At 44.9% G+C, this 26,338-nt stretch overlaps 2 protein-coding genes across 21 annotated transcripts in view; one reads left to right on the plus strand and one right to left on the minus strand.

The window, feature by feature from the left end:
* Positions 1 to 424: 424 nt before the first annotated feature.
* On the plus strand, positions 425 to 6,829 carry PDHB (pyruvate dehydrogenase E1 subunit beta). Its single transcript, XM_036266581.1, has 10 exons — positions 425 to 481; positions 569 to 622; positions 2,399 to 2,506; positions 2,598 to 2,660; positions 2,749 to 2,784; positions 2,928 to 3,213; positions 4,223 to 4,333; positions 4,639 to 4,730; positions 5,880 to 6,021; positions 6,315 to 6,829. Exons 1-10 carry the CDS (start codon positions 443 to 445, stop codon positions 6,458 to 6,460), a joined length of 1,077 nt encoding a protein of 358 aa, XP_036122474.1. The 5' UTR covers positions 425 to 442; the 3' UTR covers positions 6,461 to 6,829.
* Positions 6,830 to 7,718: 889 nt separating this feature from the next.
* PXK (PX domain containing serine/threonine kinase like) overlaps positions 7,719 to 26,338 on the minus strand; it is a 78,058-nt gene continuing 59,438 nt past the window's right edge. For 9 of the 20 annotated variants that reach the window (XM_036266246.1, XM_036266250.1, XM_036266244.1 and 6 more), the window contains 6 exons: positions 25,179 to 25,227; positions 20,839 to 20,916; positions 20,229 to 20,315; positions 19,704 to 19,773; positions 18,240 to 18,302; positions 7,719 to 8,900 (listed from right to left, as the gene is read on the minus strand). In XM_036266246.1, the coding sequence (XP_036122139.1) occupies positions 8,689 to 8,900; positions 18,240 to 18,302; positions 19,704 to 19,773; positions 20,229 to 20,315; positions 20,839 to 20,916; positions 25,179 to 25,227 (559 nt within the window). In that variant the 3' untranslated portion in view covers positions 7,719 to 8,688. Of the gene's footprint in view, positions 8,901 to 10,147; positions 10,160 to 12,212; positions 12,685 to 16,852; positions 16,875 to 18,239; positions 18,303 to 19,703; positions 19,774 to 20,228; positions 20,316 to 20,838; positions 20,917 to 25,178; positions 25,228 to 26,338 lie in introns of those variants that run through there. The other 11 variants (XM_036266252.1, XM_036266245.1, XM_036266249.1 and 8 more) reach the window with 7 other exon arrangements.

Genomic DNA, 26,338 nt, shown 5'->3' on the forward strand with positions numbered 1-26,338 from the left:
AAGCCCTTGCTCGCAGTCTCAGGAACCCACACACCGTGCTGCCCACGGCTACCCTCGCCCCTAAGGTGCTAAATTCCCTGTCACGAGAGTGTGCAAGCGCTACTTGGGGCCCAAAGGATTTCCGTGCCCGCAGAAGGCCGGCCTAGGCCTTGGGGTCCCTCCAGTCTCGAGTTAAGCTCTCGGAGTCTGATTTCTGGTCCCGCGCTTCAAGCACCACCAGCCAAAAACGCGTCCTCACCGGCGCCCGCGCACCGCCACAGCCGGCTCTCAAACACAGAGTGGATCTGAGTGGACCCCAGGCGGAGAGGCGGGACCATCTCCGGGGAGGAGGCGGGGCACGCAGGCGCTGCGTCCTGTCATTGGCCCGCGGCAGCGGGGAGGCGGACCCTACGTCGCAGTGCTGCTGTGTTGTCATTCGGCGCCGGTAGAGGACACTGTTAAGATGGCGGTGTCTGGGTTGGTGCGGAGACCCCTTGAGCAGGTAGGCAGCGGCGTGCGGCCCGATGACCCTGCGCGATCCCTGCCCACCCTGCCTTCCCTCTGAACACCCTTTGTCTCTCCCCGCCAGGTCTCCGGGCTGCTGAGGAGGCGCTTCCACCGGACGGCGCCGGCAGCGCTGCAGGTACCTGGCCTGGACCCTAGCCGGGGCAGGGATGGGTGGAGGCCGGGGTGGCGCCTGCGCGCTGGCGGGTGGGCGCTGAGCGGGGAGACGCGGCCTCTGGCCTTGGAGTCTGGGGATTCCAGCATCCTGCTGGGACTCTGCTGCCTGCGCGGCGGCCCAGCGCCCAACCCCAGCATGGTATCCCCTCGAGGCTCCTTGGAATCCGATGGGCGATCTGAGGACACTAGACTTGACGCTTTTTCCCTGACCCCGCCCCCGTTTATTGTGGTAAAATATACGTAACAAAATTAACCGTTTTAAAGTGAGTAGGAATCATTGTGGAATCATTGGCACTAATTCCATTCACCATGTTTTGCAATGATCACCATCATCTATCTCCAGAACTTGAACATTTACTGAACACTAACTTTCCATTTCCCCTTAGCCCCTGCTAACCTCTGTTACACCTTCTGTGTCTATTCTAAGTATTCCCTGTAAGTGGAATCATACGATAGTTGTCCCTCCATGTCTGGCTCATTTGACTTAGCATAACGTTTTTAAGGTTCATTCATGTTGGAACACGTGTGTGTCACAATTTCATACTTTTTAAAGGCTGAATAATCTATTGTGTGTGTATATATGTATACATACATACCACATTTTGTTTATTCATCTGTTGATGGACATTTGGGATGTTTCCACCTTTTGGATTTGTAAATAATACTGCTATAAACATTGTGCAAGAATCTGAATCTCTGCTTTTAATTTCTTTTAAAATATTTTTTCTTTATTGATATTAGAGAGAGAGAGGAAGGGTGAGGAAGGGAGAGATAGAAACATCAATGAGAGAAAACATTGATTGGCTGCCTCCTGCATACCCCCCACTGGGGATTTGGCCTACAACCTGGGCATATACCCTGATCGGGAATCAAACTGGTGACTTCTTGGTGCATGGGTTGATGCTCAACCCTAAGCCACACCGGCTGGGCTCTGTTTTAATTCTTTTGGGGAAATATCAAGAAGGGGAATTGTTGGATCATATGGTAATTCTATTTTCAACTTTTTGAAGATCCCCTCCCCTTTTTTTTTACTAGAGGATTCTACCAACCTATATAGTAAAATAACTCCTAGATCCTGAAGGCATGGTGTTTGGCAGTGCCTGGTACCTAGCTGAGTGCTCAAAACGTAGTTATTTAGGCTTCCTTAACAGTTCTCTTAAGTGTGGAAGTTAAAACAGCCCAGTATACTTTCTTCTTACGAAGTTTTGTCTATGAACTGGTCTGGTCAGCAAGCAGATCCCTGAAGCCTAGGTATGTATATACATCAAGTGAAGTGTTCAGTAAACTTCTCATTAACACACCCAATCAAAGGCTAGCTATGTGGATAGAAATACTTTTAGAAGTCCTTGACCTTTTAAAGAGAAGCCTATTCTAAAGATAGTTTTTTGCCCTGGCTGGTTTGGCTCAGCGGTTAGAGCGTCGGCCTGTGGTCCAAAGAGACCCCGGTTCGGTTCCCACTAAGGGCATGTACCTCGGTTGCAGTTTGTCCCTGGCCCTGGCTGGTTGTGCAGGTGGCAGCCACTCGATGTGTCCCTTTCACGTCGATGTTTCTCTCTCTCTCTCTTCCTCTCTGTCCCTCCCACTCTATCTGAACTAAAAATGGAAAAAATGTCCTCAGGTGAGGATAAAAAAAAAAGATAGTTTTTCTGTGGGCAGCTTAGGTAATTATAAAGGGGAGAATCTCAGTAGTATCCTAAATAATACTGTAACTTACTGACTTTTCCCATACCTGTGACAGGTGACAGTTCGTGAGGCTATAAATCAAGGTATGGATGAGGAGCTGGAAAGAGATGAGAAGGTATTTCTGCTTGGGGAAGAAGTTGCACAATATGATGGGGCTTACAAGGTAACCAAGATACAAGAAAGCTATACAAAATTGAGGTGACTATCTGCCTCCAGATACACTTACAAGTAATGACGTCAATGCTTAACTTTAGGTTAGTCGAGGCCTGTGGAAGAAATACGGAGACAAGAGGATTATAGACACACCCATATCTGAGGTAAGCCCTTCCATCAGGAAGCAGACCTTTAAAGTGTACACTGTTGTCATTTGTATGGGTTTTCACATGTTTGTGTTTTATCTTATAGATGGGCTTTGCTGGAATTGCCGTAGGTGCAGCTATGGTATGAATTTTTGACTTTCCTGATCCAAAGAGATTTTAACATGACCTTTGAAAACATTATTTGAATGTTGGAGGAGCAGAGTGGTTATTTGTCCCTCTTCACTGCTGTTTTAAGTCTTAACATCTGTGTTTTTCATTTGACAGGCTGGGTTGCGGCCCATTTGTGAATTTATGACCTTCAATTTCTCTATGCAAGCCATTGACCAGGTTATAAACTCAGCTGCCAAGACCTACTACATGTCTGGGGGCCTTCAGTGTGTACCCATTGTCTTCAGGGGCCCCAATGGTGCCTCAGCAGGCGTAGCTGCCCAACACTCGCAGTGCTTTGCTGCCTGGTATGGGCACTGCCCAGGCTTAAAGGTGGTCAGCCCCTGGAATTCAGAGGATGCCAAAGGACTTATTAAATCAGCCATTCGGGATAACAATCCAGGTCAGCAGAGTAACCTTTGGGTCTCTTTTGAACATTAAAGAACTAAAATGAAATCTTTGCATGGAAGGCACCAATGAAAACTTCTAGTTAGACATAATATATAAAATGTTCATGATTTATAAATATAGTAAAGATAGCAAAAAATATTGTTTTTCTTCTGACTACATGGGGACCAGTTAGGTAAAGGAGACATTTACTACATACCTACAACGCTGGTTTAACCTCATAGATAAAATTAGGATTGATCAAACTACAAATGTCAGTACCTAAACCATCCTTGAGGGTACTGGACACAATAGACACAAGGCTTCAGCACAGTGAAACTGTTCACAGAATGAATGATAGTGGCGCTCTACCTCTCAGGAGTGCACCTCCTAAACTTTAAGGATCCTAAGACTTGCAACCAACGGGGCATGGGCAGTGGCAGCCTGTCCCAGCCTAACCCCCTGAACCTGTCCCCAAGGCCCCTTTTGCTCTGACTTCCCAGTGAGCTGACAGCAGCACCTCCTTGGCTCACTTTTTTCACTGTGACTTTTATTTCTCAGTGAGCCAAAGCAGCTCCTCCTAGGCTCATTTCTCTCCTGTGACATTTCTAGAGCGCCGAAGCAGCCCCGCCTAGGCTCTCCTGATGCTTCTATCCTAACCTCTTCCTGTTTCACTATCCCTAGCTCTAATAAACGTGCTCTCAAAAAAAGAGTGTGTGGCCCTGGCCGGTTTGGCTCAGCGGTTAGAGCGTCGGCCTGTGGTCCTGAGAGACCCGGGTTCAGTTCCCGCTAAGGGCGCGTACCTCGGTTGCAGTTTGTCCCTGGCCCTGGTCGGTTGTGCGGGTGGCAGCCACTCGATGTGTTCCTTTCACATCGACGTTTCTCTCTCTCTCTCTGTTCCTCTCTCTCCCTCCCACTCTACCTGAACAAAAAATGGAAAAATGTCCTCAGGTGAGGATAAAAAAAAAAAAAGTGTGTGTACATTTTGTCATCTAGTTACTTTTGTTTAAATATTTATTTTGCAGTGGTGATGCTAGAAAATGAACTGATGTATGGAGTTCCTTTTGAATTTCCCCCAGAAGCTCAGTCAAAAGATTTTCTGATTCCTATTGGAAAAGCCAAAATAGAAAGGCAAGGTAAGAGAACTTAGTATATGTTTAGACATTGTTTGTAATCTAACCCCTTTTATTTGTGTTATTCGGATCAGTCTAGACTGTATTGCCCTTTGACTAGGGAAGTACAGGATAAGTTCAAGATAAGAATGTGTCATGCCTAATTGCTCATACCCTTGTGCTTTTCTAAGTCTTAATCCAGTATATTTGTATTTCATTTCTAAAAAGATTGCCACATTCCTCATATAACTGGAATGAAGCTGAGTTGAAGATTTTACAAATGAACTTAATTTCAACCTGACTTCTGATCTGTGACCACTTTATTTCAGGGACACATATAACTGTAGTTGCCCATTCAAGGCCTGTGGGCCACTGTCTAGAAGCTGCGACAGTGTTATCTAAAGAGGGAATTGAATGTGAGGTGAGTGGACATTTGAAAGATTCCTTTTAAATTTAAGACCCAGAAACAGGAGTTTGAGTTCTATAGTAGGTTAACTATAATCTTGCTTTGTCACTCAGTTCTGCCTTTGCTTAAAGCTGGGAACCTTTTTTTCCCCCCAAATACGTATCTTTTTACCATCTAGGTTCTTGATCTTTTAGAATAGTACCTGCTTTCTAAAGTTAAGATCCAATGTTGGAGCTGGAGATTGGGAGAAGGGGAAACTAAGAAATCAATGAGTCTAATCCGCCCAGGCCAGTTTTGCTCAGTGGTTAGAGTGTTGGCCATGGACCAGAGAGTCCCAGGTTCGGTTCCCTTAAGGGCACCTTGTCCCTGGACCCGGCTGAGGTCGTGTGGGTGGCAACCACTGATGTTTTTCTTTCTCTCTCTCCCTCCCTTTCTTCCACTTTATCTGAAGATAAATGCAAAAATGTCCTTGGGTGAGGATTAAAAAAAAGAGTCTGATCCTTTCATAACAAGGACCTACTACTTCTTAGTTACATTTGGGCAAGTTATGTACTCTAAATCTCAAAAGATTTGGAGTGACAGGAGCTTAGAAAGAACAGCTGAGGACCCTGGCGGTGTGGCTCAGTTGGACATCATTTCACGCACCTAACGGTTATTAGTTCAATTCCTGGTCAGGGTACATGCTTGTGTTGCGGGCCTGATCCCCAGTAGGGGGCGTGCAGGAGGCAGCCAATCAATGTTCTGCTCTCACTTTGATGTTTTTCTCTCTCTCTCCCTCTCCCTTCTCTCTAAAAATCAATGAAAAAAATATTTTTAAAAAAGAACAGCTGAGGGAGCGCTGGCTCCAGAGAATGGGGATAGTATGTTTCCTGTCCCATCAAGGTGGTTGTGAGAATTATACTTGAGCAGTCAAATCTTAGTTACTATGTTGGTGAGAAGGAAGTTAAAGCCAAGGGAGGATTAAGTTAACAAGAGCTGCTTGTAGTAGAGATCAAGATTTTTGTTTTAATTAAATTTCCCCTCTTAGATCTTCTTTATGAATAGGCAGATTAGATTTTCCTAGACCTAAAGATTAATAGGAAACCAAAAGTGGTATTATGGGGATAAGACTATATTTATGATGCAGTTACTCTGCAAAGCTTATCTATTACATTATCTGTTTAGGTGATAAATTTGCGAACCATCAGACCAATGGACGTTGAAACAATAGAAGCCAGTGTCATGAAGACCAACCACCTCGTAACTGTGGAAGGAGGCTGGCCACAGTTTGGAGTAGGAGCTGAAATTTGTGCCAGAATCATGGAAGGTATTTCAGAGAAACTGGTTTTAGAATCGTTAAGGTGTATTAAAATAAACACTGTGTACCTGGACACTAGATAAAGAAATTAAAAGCTAAAAGAGGCCAAATGACTTGAATTTTCAATTTGTCAGCTTGGCAATTTTTCTTTGGGTAAATGTTTTACAAAGCAAAACCAGAAACAATCCCCAGTAATTAGCATTCCTTCAGATTCTTGTCTTTGGGCAGCCACACCGTTTGTGCCAAGGTGTTGGTGTTCAGCTGGCTCTTCTTGCCTCTCTCAGTTGCTCCTTCTCTCCTAGGGCCTGCATTCAATTTCCTGGATGCTCCTGCAGTTCGAGTCACCGGTGCTGATGTCCCTATGCCTTATGCAAAGATTCTGGAAGACAACTCTGTGCCTCAGGTTAAAGACATCATATTTGCAATAAAGAAAACATTGAATATCTAGTTTAGACTTGAATATCAAGTCATTGGGATTTATTTAAAATACTTGCTGACACTACCTGGATTGAACTGTAAGATCTTATTATTCATAAATGTTTTTGTACTGGGAAGTTTAAATGTGATTGTACGTGGAAAAACTCCATTCTTACTGCCCTAGACTCCATGCCTCGTTTTATCTGTTACAACTGCCACTTCTTTGAATAAGATTAATGTATAATTTTACCCCCTCACTAGACGGACAAGGTAGGAGTGTGGCAGAGTCCTGATGAAAGATATGTATAAAAAAATGACAATTTGTATGTAAAAAAAAGCATATGATCTACATTTACTGCTGGATTATTTTGATAAGGAATAAAGGAATGCCTGTAACTAACTAATTGTATTTTTATATTCTTGAAAATAAATGTGGGTGGAAGTCTAAACATTCTACTAAGAAATTAGTGTCATCAGGAACTAATCATTAATTGCTTAGATCACATCACGCTTACAACAGGAATTTGTCCATACTCTTCAAATGCTTATTCTAATAGGGTTTCCTTTAAAATGAAAGCAAAATTCATGTCAGGTATTTTCCCATTGTCAAGAAAACAGACCTCTTGCTATACACTGTCCTCTTTAGAAATTGAGATGGAAAAGACAGGTTTAAATTAGTTACAAAAGCCCTGGCCGGTTTGGCTCAGTGGTTAGAGCGTCGGTCTGCAGAGAGACCCGGGTTTGGTTCCCGCTAAGGGCACATACCTCAGTTGCAGTTTGTCCCCGGCCCTGGTTGGGTTGTGCGGGTGGCAACTACTCAATGTGTCCCTTTCACCTCGATGTTTCTCTCGCTCTCTCTCCCTCCCACTCTATCTGAACAAAATATCAAAAAAAAAAAAAAAATGTCCTCGGGTGAGGATAAAAATAAATAAATAAATTAGTTACAAAAGCATACAAATGGTGCCTTATTTATTTATTTACTTAGTGGTACATGCCTCTAGCAGGAACAGAACCCGGGACTCTCTAATCCGCAGGCCAACGCTGAGCCAAACCGGCCAGGGCCCAAATGGTGCCTAATTTAAACAGCAAGACAGAATTGGTAGCTCATTAAGAGGGAAAATATGACACAGAAGGAATAGAGATAGAATAGGTGGGAAGAAAACTAGAAAGACTGTGGATCTGGTCTTTATTTACAAACGGTACTACAAAAAGTTCCCATTGAAAAGATTAGCCAAGATACAGACAACCAATTTTCTTGACATGGTTTATTTTAATAAAAAATACAGCTGAACATATTTATCACAGATTACATGAAACTATAGACAGTGACATTCTCTGCATAGTAACCAACACTGATGTGTGTATTTGAATTTTAAATGGATTACTTATAATCCTTTAAAGTGCAGTTTAAGGATTTAAGCAAATCATAGGATAAAGGATTTTTCTAATAAATGAGTAACACTTAAAGATGATGTATTTGAATAAATCTTTAAAAAAAATCAGAATCCTATAAATGCCAGATTCACTTGTGTTGTAACAATAATTCCCCACAAAATACAAACTTAATTGCTGAGGAGTAAGATCCTCTAATTGGCAAGAGTATTCTCTGATGTTATTTTTGTCTGTTCAATGCATTCTAACTATAAGGAACTATGAGTCTAGAGTAGTGCTTCAGCAGTCCCGAGTTTCGAAACCACAACAGTATTCCCCTTAGAGAATGTTACGAGTTGCTTCTCTGACTCAGCGATACAACTACACTTTGGGCTGCAGTGTTAATGCCGCAGATGAAATTAACGTAGCAGAAATGGGAGTTAGGATCTAAGAAATAACCAGAAAATGCTCTAAGAAATAAACTATGAGAGGAATGTTTCTAGGAGCTTTCTGATGACATGGAAGGATTGCAACACAAAGGCCATTCATGGCTGTGACTGAATCTTATTGTTTTTGTTTTTGTCCATTTTCTTCAGTTGGTAGAACTATCGATCCCGATATGCAGCTGCCCCCCAAAGATGCCCATTAGAGGATGAACAACTCCTTTGAAATAGTGATAAAGGAGCAAAATATTTTTTAAGGCAGCAACGCCAGCCTGATTTCAATCTCCTTGAAGATATCTCCCTCTTGAAAAGCCCTTGCATGAGCATCTGCAAGAGGGTGTGGCTGTACTGGCTCAGCAACTGTTCATCTAGGAAGAGACTTTAGTGGTTGGAGGAGCACAGAAAACAGAAAAGAACTTTTCCCTCCAAGTGTAAACACGAAGCTTTAACCAATCTTAGGAGCACTGTGATCACAGGTTTCGGCTTTCCTCAAAGTTCCTTTTTGGAAATTCTGGATGGAGCTGAGTAAGGCCCCTCGGCTCACGCCATTCACAGCCTGGGTCTGGAGCTGTGTGGCCACCTCTGTGCCCGAAGGAGGCAAGGGAGCTGCTGGTGGTGGAGGCGGAGGTGGAGGAGGTGGAGGTAATGTGGAAGTCCCTGCAGAGGAAAAAGGGGACAGTCAGCATCACCTCCAAACACCCTGCATAGTGCTACTGCTCAGTCCTGGGCAGAACACACTTTAGTGAGACTGCAAGTGTTTTCCCTCAGAGGGACCAACATGCCCAGTATTGTGTGATTTTTTAAATATGAACAGGCAAGCTAGAAGCATCAAAGGGGGAATTTAAATAAAGGTTGCCATTTCTCTCAAATAACAGTCATGTGAGAAAAGACTGAACAAATATCACATACTGACATTCTCTCAGCATAGATGAGGCTCTAAGTCCATTTCCAAATTTTAGTAATGTCCCCAAAGAAAATCTAACCAGCTACATTAGCAAGGTCTGGGACAGCTCCACCTACTCCTGAGGTAGCAATTAAAGGTAGACATCTGTATGCAGAGTTGGGCTGCCTGAATACCAATTAATAATAAGGGATGAACAGTTCTTTAGATGCTCCAACACACACAATATTTGAAGGATGTGATTTAATATAAAATGACAAACCATTCCATATTCTTGGCAAAGAACCAGTGCCTGCCGGGTTATGGGTTCCCCAGGGGCACCTGTCTTGAATAACCATTTCCTATTAGGATGCATTAAAAAAATATAAAAAACTAATAATTATTGCAATGCAAATAGAGGGCAAAGGGCTTCTTCCTCCAACAATGGTGTAGGGAGGAGTCTTTCCACTGTGGCCCAACCCAGGAACAATGCAGCTACACTAACGCGACATCTTCGCTGAAGCATCAGGAGAGACTGGATGCCGAGCTCTGCCCTCGTGGGCAAGGAGAAGGGAACTGGACGGGTGTCTAAAACTTCCCTTAGCTTCCAGGCACACAAACATTTGGTACTTGAATGTTACAGTTCTGAATGAATGAATGAACTGTTCTCCCAGGAAAAAATAAACACTGCGTACAGAAAAAGCCCTCCTTAGGGAACGTGCCTGTGCCACTGAGTTCGTCGCCTCATTTCCTGTGAACCTTGCTGCTCTTGGTGACACCACCCATCTGTTTTCTAGCCTTACCCTCTAACCCTTCTGAGGGCTACACAAGGGAGACATTCTGCTAGGTGGTTACCCCCTAAACTGCTACTGAGCTGAGGTGCTAACAGGTAAAAACATACCAATCACCTCGTGTCTTTATACGGATGAGTGGTTCAGGATTGCCAATAAAATACTTAGGGGTAAGTGCATGACAGACAACGGTTAAATGGTTAAAATCTTGGGTTTCACAGAAAACCACTTACCTTTCTTTACATCTTTACCCAAACCTAAGGCAGCTGAAATTAAAGAATCACACAGATACACAGACTCATACTCTGCAGTCTTGGAATTCTCAAATGATGATATAGCAATACAAATAAGCACTAAACAGACAAATGAAGAAAATGTAATTTCTGTTGGTTCTATACAATAACTAATGAATGAAGTTCGATTATGTTCCATGCCAGGGTGGAATGTGGACAATGTTCCTGGCTTTACGTCTCAGGGTTACAAAGATAAGAAGGACTTTAAACCTAAAATGGGGGCTGGGTGAGAAGAGCGGGGATGTGACATAAGCAATCCTCTGGAAGGCATTTCCGGATAGTGACCAGTGAAACCCGGAGGAGGGGCGACGGCACCTCTGAAGGCTCAGGGAGCCTGGAGGAGCAGGCACCCCCCACCTTGATCCAATGACCAGAAAAGGGCAGCAGATTCTGGACTTGACACTCAGGGCCCAACATGGACAGATGAGCATGAGCGTCTCTGCCTTCCAGCTTTGAGCCCGGCAGAACAGTCCCTGAGGGCTGCAGGTGAGGAGACAGGCTCTGGGCTGCAACAGCACTTGTGTCCTGAAGCCAGGGAACTGGCCACCCGGAGACGGCCCCCTCCAGCCCAGGATTCTGGGAGGCTAGAAATGGGCCTCGGGGGCTGGGCTTGGGTATGGGCTGTCACCTCAGGCAAAACTGCTCGACCCGCACAAGGAACAAACCCTTGACTGTGGCTTCATCACCAGGAGCTCAAAATTAAAAGTGTGAATTCACTACCACAGCATTTGGGAGTTGAGGGTGGTGGTCAGTGAATGAATCTTCATTTTCTAAGTAAAGGCTGATTTTCACCACTTTCAGGAAATTTCTTGGAATATTAGGTAGTATAAACAAATACCCCGCCCAAAGTGCCACAGGGTAACCTGTGTCTGTTAGCAAATGGGGTGCTGAGGGCTGTGCGAAAGGAGACACTGCCCATCCAGGGGCAGAGAGCAAGGTCACAAGGTCACCACGATGTCCGCTCACAGAGGGCTGGATTCACTGCGCTGTGCCCCGACACCCACTTTTCCTCCCCGTGCCTGCAGCCACTAGAGCAGATCCTGGGGGTGTGGTCAGGACAAGGGAACGCAACTGCCAGCTCAGAGCACCCTGGGGGGAGAGGAGGACCAGGAGTCAGAAGGTCAGCTGTGGAGGAGGCAAGAATACAGATTCTGGGACTCGCAGTCTCTGACTACAGGCCCGTCAACTTTTTTTTGCGTTTTCTTTTTGCCTTTTCTATAGTCCACAACTTCCTTTACAGGCTCATTGCGGCTTCAGCTCCAACACTGGTAACAACGGGAGGAGGGAGGAAGGGTAACGGGGCCCAGTCCAGAGTTGGCTCTTGGGCCTGCGACAAACCTGAGAACTACCTAATTCCTGAGCGCCCCCATTCCTCCAATGTGAACGAGCTCCTCCCCAACAAGAGGCTTCCAACAGCCCTCATGCCCAGGCCACAGACAGAACCAGACAGCCTCCATGTTAGGTGATTACTAACTGAACTCGCACAGCTATGAAAGCTGTTCTGTAACAGCGCAGGAGGAGTGAGGCTCCAGAACGGCTCGTTCACGGTTATAACCTGGTCAGGCCTAATCTCTCCGATCTCACTTTCCTTAGACAAAACCCCCACGAGCCAGCCACTGTGTCCGCCCAGAATCCCGTCTCCCAAACCAAATGAGAAACTGACAGTCCAGCTGCGGCCCTGGGACAGGCCCCTGACTGGTGCACCAAGAGCACAGAGGAGAAGCATCCTTGCCAGCCTGTGGAAAGGACGTCTCAGGGTCCCCTTTCCCTGGGCCAGTTTAGCGATCTACAGGTCTCTGGAAGTCTGCTCCTTTGTCCCCACAGCGGTGGGGAGGCCACACCAGACCGCCAGCTACCCTCGAGGGAATGGAGAGCAGCGGCCCCTGGAGACAGGCAGCACCCAGCTCTTGGGATCTGCCTTCCCCTTTGTCTCAGTTAGATGAGGAGGCTGCACCCGTGTCCCAACTCAAGAATTATTACGAATGCTTAAAAAATGACTGCTTTTCCTTGTTGTCCGTCATAAAGCCAGTACGCTGTCTCTCTGTAACCAAGAACTCAACTGCCTAGCACCCTCTCCCCTTCATCAGATAACAAGGAACCAGGATTTTTGCAGCAACAGGACTCTGAGATCCTAGTTTCCAAAATTAAACCACACCAAAATGCCATACAGTTGATCTTTAGGCTTTAGAGTTGTATTTTAAAACTAAAATTAGTGAAATGAAGATTTTGAAGGTCATGATGGAAATGAAATGAATGTAAATGAAGTTGCTGGGGTGCTTTTTAAAGATGCTGTCTTTCATTGAAATGTTCAGATAGGAAATAGTTTTGAATCTGCTTCCCCATTTGCTCATCACTTCGGTGACTGGACGTGCTAGGTCCCAATTCACATTCACAATCACAAACAGCATCTTTAAAGTGCGAGGAGTCAGTACTGCGTACTTTACCGAGAACTCACGTTCAGTACGGCGCATGCTCTACTGAAAACAGCAAAGAGAGAGAGAGGACACAGTCATTATTCAGATTTTAGTGCCATTTAATCACATAGTAAGAGACAATAAAATATTAGTCTGAGTCACATGCTGATTATGCTCACTGTCAAACCAGGAGATATGTAAATTCAGCACGAAACGCATTGGTTTGTAGACACGAGCGTGACCTTGGTAGAACACGGCAAGCATACTAACGTGGTAACCAATGAGCCACTTTCTTCCTCACATTCTTTTTTTTTTTTTCCTTTTTCTGAGCCAGTTAGGTGCTATTTTTACTTATTTACAAGGGCAACAGTCACTTCAGAAGACCCACGAAGGTCTTACCCCCCCCTGAAAAGTACCGTGGGTACTAGGAGTACCCTTGTCTATTACCGAATAAGGGCAGTTTATCAAGAGGGGAGAAAAGGAGGCCTCCTCCCTTTTTTCCAGGTGACGCTTCTATTGTACACAACGGAGGCATGTCTTTCAAGGGCTGGAGGCTGAACTGGGCAGTTTGTGGCATTAGCTTACGTAAGGCCATACAACCATTAAAACAAATAAACAGACGAAAACAAAACGAGGCAAACGTTTTTCCTGTCTAGATTCCAGGTGAAATTCCAAGGATAACCCTTTCCCGGATGGTGAACCCTAGAGTCCCTCCTGAACCAATCTGCCCACTGCCAACAGGAAGTGAGGCCCTGTGGGGTGGGTCACATGGTGCAGCAGGAGGATGCTGGGGACGCTGCCCCGCCCCGCCCCGCCCCCACCCCACCGCAGGGCTAGGGAGCAGCCGGCACACTGGGGCCTGAAAAGCGGTGGGGAGGGCTGCGAGAGCAGGAGGGCAGACAGCACGCCGTCCAGGGAAGTCCTGCTCATCCCGAAGACGGAGACTGCTCTGTGTCTCTGTAGGTTTTGAAAAAATTTCTTATGGCTAGAGACATCAATGTTGAGCCTAAAGTGGCTTTCAGACTCTGATTTGGCTACACAAATTCTGGACACGCTAACATTCTAAAAGTGTCATCTTTTTTGTGTGTGCTTTATTTATTCTGAACCCTCCACCCTGTTATTCAAGCCCTCAGGCACTCTGTGCCCAGAAGGCTCCATTTTCCCTCCGGCTCCTGTCCAGATACGAAAATTCCCTCTCTTTCCAGGCATTTTTGCAGACTGGGTTTTCTACAAAATGTCAGCTCTCTCTCTTCAAAATTTTTGCTTAAAATGATAAACAGTAAGCAAGAAGGGCTAGAATTTTCTTGCAGGGCATTCGTGGCTTGTACTTGATAGCACTTTACTGCTTATAAAGCCTTGTCATGTACATTATCTACCTAGTAAAGACCAGGAAATCTTTTTTTTCCAATGTTTTTATTGACTTTTGAGAGAGAGAGAGAGAGAGAGAAACATGGATTGGCTGCCTCCTGCACGTCCCCCACTGGGGATTGAGGCCAAAACCCAGGTATGTGCCCTGACTGGGAATCAAACCAGGACCTCTCAGTCCATGGGATGACACTCAATCTACTGAGCCACACCGGCCGGGCAAGACCAGGAAATCTTTTAAAAGACAGCTTTAAAGAGTACGAATTACTTCTCCACACTGGCCAGTGGTGGAGCTACAAACCAGGCCTGGCGTTTCTGACTCTGCTTTCGGGGTTCTCCTGCCACCAAGCACCGTGTTCACAAGCACAGGCCATGCAGTGTGCCCCGGGGGTAGGTGAGCAATGACACCGCCGGTCTAACCCTGGCAGTAGCATCCCCCACTTGTGTGACCTTGGTCAAAGCCCTTCAACCCCACTAGAGCCTCAGTTTCCTTGTCTGTACCATGGAGCTCCAGAAGAATCCACGCTCCTTGGACCGCAGGGTATTCGTGAGGATCACATGAAATGACCGCACGTCCCTTAGAGCCTGGCACAAAGCAAGCACTCAAGATGTGTTACAGACGACAGGAAAAACGACAAGAACCTAGGACCTCCTGCTCACTTAACTTCCCTTAAATACTCTTTTGCAAACCTGTTTAAAAAAAATAAAAAACACAACAGCGAGGCCTGCCTGCTCCAAAGGGAGAGTGAGAGGGAATATTTGTGTTGTAAACTGGCACCTTCTAAACCACTCATCTCTCTGAATTTAGAGTGGAAACAGTAGTCGGTGACATGTACCATGAAATAAGTCAGGATAAAGAATTTTAAAGTTCTTGAAAGAGTGACCTTCTAGAGGCAGGAAACACAACCTTTAGCACAAAATAAAGTGCTAGGAATGTTCTCACTGAAAAAGAGGTTTAGAGCATTCCACCCCACCTAAGGAACCTCGAGCAGACTTAGGGCAAGGACCTCAAGAAGAGGCCCGGGCATGGAGGCACAATAAATCAGGAGGGGCCCCAGACCTCCTACAAATGCTGGAAAGGGCTCATGAGGGTAAGACCACTTCACTTACAAACACCTGTCACTTCTGCCCCATCCTAAAAGTAACTGAGCTTAAGACCACCCTCAACTACCAGGAATGTGCTTAAAACGGACTCTTTCAGGAAAAAAGGCAAAGCTGTGGAAATGAATTTGCCGAAGCTGATCTGTGCTCAGCAAACCGTCAAAGGCAGGCCCACTGCAGATGTAGAGAATGCCTGATTAGAAGGAACTGTGAGCAGCCTCCTCTAACTCCCACCCTTTCCCCTTTCCCCGAGGAGGTAAGGAAACGTGGAGAGTGACTCATTCGAGGTCTCCTGGTAACTCAGGGTGCCGGGGCTTGCTGTGTGCAGACGCTGATCTAACCTCCTGTTCACTGATCCCCTCGCTAACCCTGACCCTGAGCAGGCATCTCCTTATCCTCATTTACAAATAGCAAACCCCGAACACAGGGAGCTTTAGCATCCTGTGCAAGGTCCCAGAACTAGCAAGTGGTGGCTCTTAAGTGTACATTCCCTGGGCCAAGGTGTACTTCCCAAGAGCTCCCACACTGAGTTGTGTTTGAGGTGCCACTTTTAGTGGGGATTCTTTTTAAATCCTAGTCCTTGAGAAAGAAGAATTTTCCTTCTTTTCTTGAGAAAACTACGTATCATCACAAAGCTGAAAGGCTCTTTAATTTAGTTCCCAGAGAGACCATAAACTTGGCCTAGAAGTAAAAACACACATTGGAGTAAATGATTCCAGCAACAAGATGGGCAGCACTCAGAGAGGCAGCGAGAAAGACGAGCCCAATGAGAAGCCCGGCCTCCAGCCCTGGAAGGGAGGACCCTTCTAAGCAGGCACTGATGAGCCAGAAGTTGCCCCCCTGGGCTGAGATTCTGCTTTCACCCTGCAGAGGCCTTGAAGGCAAAGCAAGTCCGAGCAAATCACCCACAAGGATTTACCGAGCACCTCCCACAGTATAGGAGCACGAGGGCTACCACCTGAGGCCTTGCACAGAACAGAAGCTTGAGATGTTGCTTGTTGGTGGACTCGTTTTTCAAGTGGATTTTCTATTTAAGGAGAACAATTGGGAAACAGTTTGTAAGAAAAAGTTGCCATGGCTGGACCCCAGAGAAAGCATTTGCTGAAGTGTGTCTATCATTTTGGTGCTTCCAACAGGCACTGGAAAGTGACTCCATGCCAGCTAGGGCCTTGCCTGTCTGATCATCTTTGTAACCCAGGGCCAAGCACAGTGCCAGGCACATGGCAGGCTCTCAATAAATGCATCTTGAGTAAATGAATGAATAAACTCACTGTGCGTGCCCCACATAGGGGTTGACAGGCAAGGGCTGCTTATCATTTTTCATGATATGCATTACAATAAATGCCCAGCAGAGGTCAGAGAAGTGCCTCTGGGGGGCCCAGTTGATAATTCCATCCACAAAGCATTAAAGGAAAGGAGCTAGTATTTGCTGGGAACATTTCATGTCTGCCAGGCATTATGCTTGAGGCCTCATATATGTTTTCCCTCTGAATGCTTATGACTCCCCTTCAAGACAGATTATTATCAAATTCACAGTAATGCTCCCAACTGCTCCCACTCACCTCAGACAGTTTTTCTGACATTGACTCTAATGACTTCTCCTCTCATTCTAAAAGTTACTTCACCTCATGAAAATTGGCTATGTATGAGATAGCCCCCTTCAAACCACAGGTAAATGAGAGGATTAACAACAACAAATACAAATAGACTGAATTTCCCAAGGTGTTGACAAAAGAGAACTGGCATTAACTCCCCAGAACCACACCTAGTGTGCATGCCAAGCACTGCTAAACAGACACCTCGCCTGTTAAAGGAGGGTTCATGGGATCTCTCTATTCATTCTCTCCGATGTCCTTACATGTCTAAGTGGTGTGGAATTAATACCCCGTCTACTAGAAAACGGCTCAACATGATCTAGGCAGCAGATGTCCAGAAATTTCTGATCAGCCTATACAGGTCACCTCTACAAAAGACACAGAAGTCTATTTTCTGTCTTGATCAATATTTGGGGGCTTTCTTGTAAAAATCTGCTGACAAAGTCAGACAGGGAAAAAAACATCATCCCCATGAGCCAGGCACTTTGCTACTCAAAATAGGTGGTGGCTCCAGCCGGCTCACGCAGCCCCAGCAGCTGTCCTCAGCCAGCAGGCATGAACCCACCAGCCAGGAGCGAGCTGTTCAGCGGGTCCCCTTACATCTGCTTGTATTTTTTAGGAAGGTCAGTTAGAAGCATGAGAGCTGCCGGACAATGATGTACTTGCTAGCTCCCGGGTGCCGCCTCAAACCTTAATGAATGTGATGTCAACTCCTTACCAACCCCAGCCAATGACTCTCCTTCAGACAGCTGCAGCAACTTCCACGTATAGTGACAAGCTCTGAGTGGCAGAATCAGCTCCTCTTACATCTAAAACATCTGGTTCATTTAACAAAGAAGATACTGGCACTCCAGTGTGTTTTTATGGGGCTTACAAAATGGTTAGGAGAGAGATATCAGTTCAAAACAAAAGGAGGGAAGAGAGCGTTATGAGGCCACACCACAGACTTAGAGATTATTTTTTATAAGTATTCCCCGAGATAGATTTTTTCCTACATTTTTCCAACAAAACTCGTAGTATCTGATTTAATTCACAAAGGTGAACAAAGGCTAGCCACAGAAGACTACCCAGATGATTAAATGCATCGCAGAGCAGAAAAGACCACAAGAGTTACCAGGAAATGGGAAATCGGCGGTTATTCACACCCACACCTGGCATCTCACCAGTTTCGCTGTGACAACACCAACACTAAAGCTGGGTTCCCTGAGGAGAAAGCTCAGGCAGGGCCGGGCCCCTGGGCAGCAGTACGACTGCACCCAGACGAGCTCTGATCTGCGAAGCCCTGCAGGAGGCTTTCGGCAGAGAGCAAGACAGCAAGCCTGGGGTACAGGGTGGTTAGTGACCCTGACACCAACTATTTCATTCCCAGGAAACCGAGTCTGTAGGCCCAGACCCGCCCAGGGGCACTGCTACCGTGCACTCCCACCGGCTCTCTGGAGAAGGCTGGCACCATCTAACCCCCACAGGCTGGGGCCCAGCTGAGAAGAGAAAGCCCTGCTCCCCCTCCTGTTCGTGGAGAGCCAGGGGAAGGCAGGCTACTGTGCCTCCATCACTAACCTGCTGTGGAAGGTGGAGTTGGCGATGACGGGGATGTGAGAGGTGAGCTGGCCCCAGATCCTGCTAAGAGAAAACACAGAAACATGCATGGGGACCAGGAAAGACATCTGGAATTTGGCCCAAGCTGGGTCCCACCACTGTCTGAGAATCTGCTCTGGGTCAGGGTGTGGGCCTGGTGGTAAACGTTGAGGAGGGACAGAGAATTCAGGGACTGGACCAATGACCACAGGCTTCCACTCCAGGACAGGGCTGGGGTTAGGGTTGGGCTGCTCCCCACAGCTTGCTTATTTGAAGCCAACTTTGCAAAGTCAACAGCTATGCAGTTGGTAGCAGTCCCTCTTCCTGACCCAACCCCTATCCCCGAGTAACAAATGACAAATGACAGTGCCCCAGCAATGCTCTACGTAGAAGTCTCATTTTCTCAGTGGGTACATTCAGTTAGATAGGGTCAGCCTATTCAGTTGGATTTCCCAGGCCTTTCTTACCTAAAATTCAATACCCTTATTTACATTAAAACAATGTACATATTCCCATATATTGTATGCATCTCCTGTACCCAGTCACCTCGTTGTATTTCAAATATTCCCAAGTTCTCACCATCTCCCTAGTGCTCAGAATCCCCAGAATATATCCTGCTGGCCTAACATGGAAGTCGCCCAATGAGCAGACAGAGGTTCCTACATAAGACCCCTCCTCCACACGGAGGTCCTATCAAGGGTCAACCGTACTCCAGGGAGGGTTGTGTTCACGCCCCAGAGAAACCACTAGCTGCTCTGGGGAAGCCTCCAATCCCCTCACCCACTACCTACAGGACCTGCTGACATGGCTTGGACACCGGGCCCGAGGAGACATGTCCTACTTCAACCACACCGCCTCCTTTCCACTATTTGCAATATTCTCTCACCTCCCTGTAAACTATAAGAGGCATTTTACGGCAAAGGAGGTAAAACGCAACCCATCCTGGTTTCATACTGCTTGGCAGTGATAACATAGATTTTAACGGGGAGAAGGCTGAATTTATGAGTCCAGAGGGTCTGGAGATGACCTGCACATTTCCATCAACTGCTACTGCACTTTCCTAAACTCCATGGGGCACGGTGACTGGAGCAGAGGACAGGACTTAGGACCACTTCTGTTCAAGCAGGCTCCACTGAAGAACAGGACACCGTGAATTTCAAGTTGGGTTGTTTTTTTCCCGTGGATAATGCTCATCTTTGGTTGATCGAGTCCTGCCATCAGTGAAGAGGCTGGCTAACCCAATAACCGCTGAGACCCCTTCCAGCGCTAGGGTCCTGGGAGCCGTGGATGCTATCGTAATCCTTCATTAGGGACAGAGTTCTTGTGTTTTCTACATTTGTTACCACACTTTAGATACCAGAACCCAAAATGCTTTGACCAACTAGACTCCCATTCCTGGTCTTTGGGTGCTGGGCTCCACTATAAATATAACCAGTTACCAGTTACCTGAATTATTGGAGTTGCTATATTTTGCTGAATGTTCTTCACTATTTTCAATAGCAGATCGTTTTGACTTCTTTAAAAATAAAGGGGAGGGGGGCAAAGAGTCAACACACTGAAGTTGAAAGTTAGAATACAAATATTTCTAGGCACACAGTTAAACTATCCACACACAAGATCATATTTGGCCTCATAACTTAATACAGTGACGAAGTCACAAGCCAAAGCCAAAGGGGAAAATAAAACCGACATGCTGACTATTATGTCAGGCCAATCACTCCCCCCAGTTACATTAGGCCAAAATCAGCCCAGCAAGCCGGGAAGCTATATGGCCCATTTCTTTCCTGATATTATATAGCTCCTTTTGTAAAAACTACAAACCAGTTATCTGCAAACAGTTTTAGCTTTCAAGGAGATATAGCACAAAATCTGTCATTAACTAAATGTGCACCGTTGACACAGAACTTTCTTCACGTAGAATCCAGAACGTTTACTTCACACGGAGAGAGTTCAGAGAGGCAGCAGGCTTACCTTTCGAGCTAAAATCTTTCTCTTTTTTCTTTCTTCTTCAGATCCATGGTGAGACTGAGCTCTTGTCAGTCTTCGATGCTGGTGAATCTATAAGAGAACACAGTTCACCACAAGTGTAAGCATATCCTTCACTAACGAAATCTAAGGTGTCTTGCCAAATCAAATTACTTGGATGGAAAATCTTTCCCTGCTCAGCCCGTTTGCCTCCCAGGGCAGGTGTGGATGCCTGGGAGAGAGCATGCCTGAGGGTGAGGCCCTTCCTCACGCCCCCCACTTCCCTCCGGCCTCTTTCTCTTACAGGAGAGGAGTGTGGTCCCCAGCACCTTCAGAGCGGGGACCAGGCGTGCTCACCATGGCCCAGCTGCCCCATCATAAAGGATCAACACCCTTTATGGACCTGTTTGCTTCCCCACAGGCTGAGCTCCTCGCGGGAAGGACAGGGAAAGATTCAGCTGTGTCCCAGCACTGAGCCTGGAGCCTGGTTCAGAGCCACTGTGGGAGAAATGTTTGTGGCCTGAACAATCAGTTAAAAGTAAATCACCGTGAATTCTAGGCAGAGGATGACAACACTGAAAGATCGAAGGACAAGAAGAAACTACGTGCAATTTACCTGTTTCTGTTCTTCAATTAGTCTCTTTTCTATACATTCTTTGGCAATTCTCAGTGCCTCTTTTAACTTCGTGGGGATCTGAAAGAGGAGAAAGTACAGAATCTATTGAGGAAAATGGCTGGAGATTCTCCCAAATCCTGGTTTTAAGGAAGGAGCTGTTGGTTATCAAGAAGGAGGGCATCTGGAACAAAATCCGTTCTAAGCTGTCCACTTGAATCCTGTCCTGGCCACTTTTGGTATCGCCAACACACTCAACTCATTAGTATTTCGTATCAATAAATATATAAAATTAATACAAAAATAGACATGATGTATGTTTCAAGTATTTCACCTAATTCTCAAGGGACCCTGAATTACCAAAACAATCTTGAAAAGAAGATAAAAATTGAAGGCCTCTCACTTCTGGATTTCACAACATATTACAAAGCTGCAGTAATCAAAACTGTGATACTGGCATAAAGAAAGACATATAGATTAATGGAACAGAACAGAGAGCCTAGAAATAAACCCTCATGTATATGATCAAATTATCTTTGACAAGGGTGCCAAAGGCACACAATGGGGAAAGGACAGTTTTTTCAATAAATGATGCTGGGAAAATTGGATGTCTACATGGAAGAGAATGACCCTTACACCACATACAAAACTTAGCTCAAAGTTGGACTGAAGACCTACAACCATAAAACTCCAGAAAAAAGCACAGGGGAAGAGCTTCATGTACTAGATTTGGCAGTGATTTCTTGGATAGGACACTGAAAACACAGGCAACAGAAGCTAAAATACACAAATGGGACCACATCAAACTTAAAACTTCTGCACATTAATAGAAACAATGAACAGAGTGAAAAGGCAACCTATGGAATGAGAGAAAATGATTGGAAATCATGTATCTCATAAGGGATTAATATCCAGAACATATAAAGGATTCCTATAATTTAACAACAAAAACATAAGTAACCAAATTTTAAAAATAGATTATACCACAATAAAGCTGGAAAACAACAACAACAAAAACAGGCAGAGGACCCAAATAGATATTGTTCCAAAGAAGAGATACACATGGCTAATGAAAGCATATGAAAGATGATCAACATCTCTAATCATTAGAGAAATAAAATCAAAACCACAATGAGATATCTCCTCATACACATTAGAATGGTCACTACTGGGGAAAAAATAAAAATATGTTTGGGAAGGATGTGGAAAAACTGGAACCTTGATGCACCACTGGTGGGAATGTAAAATGGTACAGCTGCTATGGAAAATAGTATGGAAGTTCCCTCAAAAAAATCTAAAAATAGAACTTTGCACATGATCCAGCAACTTCTAGGTATATATCCAAAAGAATTGAAAGCAGGATCAAAGCACACCCATGTTCACTGTAGCATTATTCACAATAGCCAAGAGGTGAGATATTCATCAACAGATGAGTGGATTAACAAAATGTGGTATATACACACAAGGGAATATTACTCAGCCTTAAAAAAGAAAATCCTGTCACGTGCCATAACATGAATAAAATTTAACTTTATACTGAGTAAAATAAGCTAGTCTCAAAAGGACAAATGCTGTATGGTTCCACTTCATGGGATAGCTAGAGTCATCAAAAGCAAACAGTAGAACTATGTTTGCCAAGACTGGGGAGGGGGGATGGCCAGTTGTCAGTCTATGGGTCTAGAGGTTGAGTTTGCAAGACCAAAAAGCTCTAGAGATCCATTTAACACAACTATGTGAATATACTTAACACTACTGAACTATACACTTATAAATGACTAAGAGGGCCTGGCTGGTGTGGCTCAGTAGTTGAGCATCGACCTGTGCACCAGGAGGTCTCCAGTTCAATTCCTAGTCAGGGCACATGCCCAGGTTGTGGGTCAAATCCCCAGTGGGGGGCATGCAGGAGGTGGCCAATCAATGTCCTCTTATATCAGTATTTCTATCTCTCTCTCCCTCTCCCTTCCTCTCTCTGTAAAAATCAATAAAGAAGAAAAAAAATATTTTTAAAAAATGGTTAAGAGGATAAATTTTACATTGTTTTTTATGATAAAAAATAAAAAATATATGGCCCAGCCAGTGTGGCTCAGTGGTTCAGCATTGACTCATGTACCAAGAGGTTGCCCGTTCAATTCCCAGTCAGGGCACATGCCCAGGTTGTGAGTCTGATCCCTAGTGGGGGGCATGCAGGAGGCAGCCAATCCGTGTTCTCGCTCATCGATGTTTCTCTCTCCCTCTCCCTTTCTCTCTCTCTAAAATCAATAAAGAAAAAAAATCTTTAAAAAATATATAAAACTTATTGGAACACATATACATTCAAGTAATTATAATATTTGGTAACTTCAGAGGGATTTTCTCTATCAAAGATTTACTTTCTGAATTTCAAAAGATTAAGCTATTCCTGCTAAAAGACTTACTAGCCTGGTATGCTTCTGAGCCTCTCCTTTCCTAATTTATTTGTTTTTCCAACCGTGAGAGGTCAGGCCTGGAAAATGGACACCCAGGTCATGCTTTTTATCTCTATTACTCTTTTAAAAATATAAGTTTAAATCAAGTTCTGAGTAGGTAATACAGTCATATGGTTCAAAAGTCAAATGGTATAAAAGGGTGCATACCCAGCAAAACGTCTCCCACCCAGTTCCCCTCCATGGAGGCAACCAGTGTCGCCAGTTTCTCGTGTACCTTTCCAGGTCAATGCATATACCGGGAGTTAACATTGGATTTAAAAGCATACTGTCTGCCGCATGGACTCTGGCTTAGGAAAGCTGAGGTCTGATAATAATCTTTGGGCTGGAGCATCAGGGTTGGAGGAGAGCATAGTTATTTACAAGGCTGAATATATTTTCTGAGGAGATTCAGTAAATAAATTAATTTAAATGTTTTTCTTTCCTACTTCAGATCCAAAGAAGCTATTATTGTCAGAATGCCTCTAACTGGTTAAAAAAAATAAAAAAGACAGAGAAAAGTGCCTGTCATCTATATAATCTGACCTGACCTTGTTTTGGTTTTTTTGTCTAAATTTAATTTCATCATAAGAATATTACATATTCTTTGGTACTATAAAGAGGAGGAGGAGCCCTGGCCGGTTTGGCTCAGCGGTTAGAGCGTCTGCCTGCGGTCCGGAGAAACCCGGGTTCGGTTCCCGCTAAGGGCATGTACCTCGGTTGCAGTTTGTCCCCGGCCCTGGTTGGTCGTGCGGGTGGCAGCCACTCGATGTGTCCCTTTCACGTCGATGTTTCCCTCTCTCTCTCTTCCTCTCTCTCCCTCCCACTCTGTCTGTACAAAAAATGGAAAAATGTCCTCGGATGAGGATTAAAAAAAAAAAAGAGGAGGAGGAGAATTACCCTTCATTCTACTACTTAACACATTAATAGTGAGCACAGCCAGGCCCTAAACGAGGCGCTCACATACTATCTTAGTTGTCCTATGACAGCAGACAGGTATTACTCATCAAGCCCACACCCAAAGATTAGGCACTTGCCCATAGATCGGTGGCTCTCAAATGGGGGTGATTTTGTCCCCTCCACTTTCTAGGGGACATCAAGCAGCATCAGAGGCATTTTTTTAATCCTCACCCTAGGATATGTTTATTGATTTTAGAGAGATGGAGTGAGGGAGAAGAAAGAGAAACATCGATGGGTTGCCTCCCATATGTGCCCCGATTAGGGATCGAACCCACAACCTAGATATGTGCCCTGACAGGGAATCAAACCCACAACCTCTTGGTGTATGTGACAATGCTCCAACCAAATGAGCCACCCGGTCAGGGCCGGAGGCATTTTTCATAGTCACAATGTGGGGGGTGGAGGGGGCGTACTGCTCAGATCCGGTGGGTAGAGGCCAGGGATGCTGCCCAACATCCTGCAATGCACAGAACAGCCCCCCACAACAAATAACTGTCTGTCCCAAAACGTCAAATGCTGTGGCTGAGAAACCCTCCTTAGATAAAAGCTAAGTAAGGCATCAACCTGGTGTTTTGGGGTTCCAAAGCCCCAGCTCTTTCCACACCACACAATACTGCTGCTTCCCAGGATACTTCCAGTCTGACACAGGAATTTTTTACACGCTCTATTTATATCCCTTTCCCCTCCTCAGCCCAAACAATAATCATTTTTCATGCTACTGCAGTATCTTAATAAATGTTACTTTTATTACATAAAAATATTCTATCAACTAGATATACTATTAATTATTAAATTATTCCCTAATTGTAGGATATTTAGATTATTTTCAAATTTTCCTTGGTATAAGTACTGGACCTTCTAATTTTTAATTAAAAAAGCATTAACTTTCAAAGTCAACTTATTTATGTCACAAACCAAAAAAAATGATATGATTTGCTTTACCTTAAACTGTGGCTTTTCAGAAGTGGTTAGTAAAACATCACTGAATAATCTATAAAGAGAAAAAAAAAATCTTTCTTAAAACAGGTGCACTCTCAGAAGATGATCAAAGCAGATGAGACATCTTTAGCCCATGCAGTCCCCACATCCCCCTGCCTGACCCACTCCACCAGTTCATGTTTATCAACACAAAACATTTACGGGCCGCCCAGGACAAGCTTGGGAAAACCCCCAGCCAGTTACCAGGGGCGCTGGGTCAGCTGCATACTGGAGGTTATTTCTCCACCGAAGGGCAAAAGTCCCTTCATGCTATGTAGTAAAGTCATTTACACTTAAAAAGAATTATTTCTGCAAATGATTATTTATTATATTATTATTCACATTATATTACAAAAAATACATGCAGTAAATATTTCTAAATAAAATAACTGGTTTTTCTTTTTTGTCCCAGAGAAGAATAAAATTTATTCTAGCGCTCAATAAAATAAAAACGTGCAAGTTAGTAGAAAGGAATTGTTCTGATTAGAATCTAACGAGAAAATAATTTTCTTCTAAGAAAAATAGTGTTTCTCCTGCTTTCTTAAAAAGAAATAGCATGCCCTGGCCGGTTTGGCTCAGCGGTTAGAGCGTCAGCCTGCGGTCCGGAGAGACCCGGGTTCGGTTCCCGCTAAGGGCGCGTACTTCGGTTGCAGTTTGTCCCCGGCCCTGGTTGGTCGTGCGGGTGGCAGCCACTCGATGTGTCCCTTTCACGTCGATGTTTCTCTCTCTCTCTCCTTCCTCTCTCTCCCTTCCACTCTATCTGTACAAAAAATGGAAAATATCCTCTGGTGAGGATAAAAAAAAAAAAAAAAAAAGAAATAGCAGCTTTTAGAGTATATCTACTCTCTATTCAAAACTATGTTATTAAAAACAATAGCTTGAGGAATTCTGAACTGTTTTGGCTGAACAGGTCGGAGAGTTTAAACGGTCGTTTGGGCAGTGCCCACATGTCTGTGAGTCGTTCCTTGAACAGTTCCCCTTTTTAAAAATCAGGAACTACGTGACCCAGAGCAATGACAGGGTCACCCTTTCCCCACCGAGCTCGGGAGGCTGTGGAGGTGGAGACATAACTCTCCCCTCCGAGGCCACAGGTCCGTCTGCTTCCAGACGGCACCTCTGAACTG

Source organism: Molossus molossus, unplaced genomic scaffold (genome assembly GCF_014108415.1).
Source record: "Molossus molossus isolate mMolMol1 unplaced genomic scaffold, mMolMol1.p scaffold_m16_p_18, whole genome shotgun sequence".
NCBI lineage: Eukaryota > Metazoa > Chordata > Mammalia > Chiroptera > Molossidae > Molossus > Molossus molossus.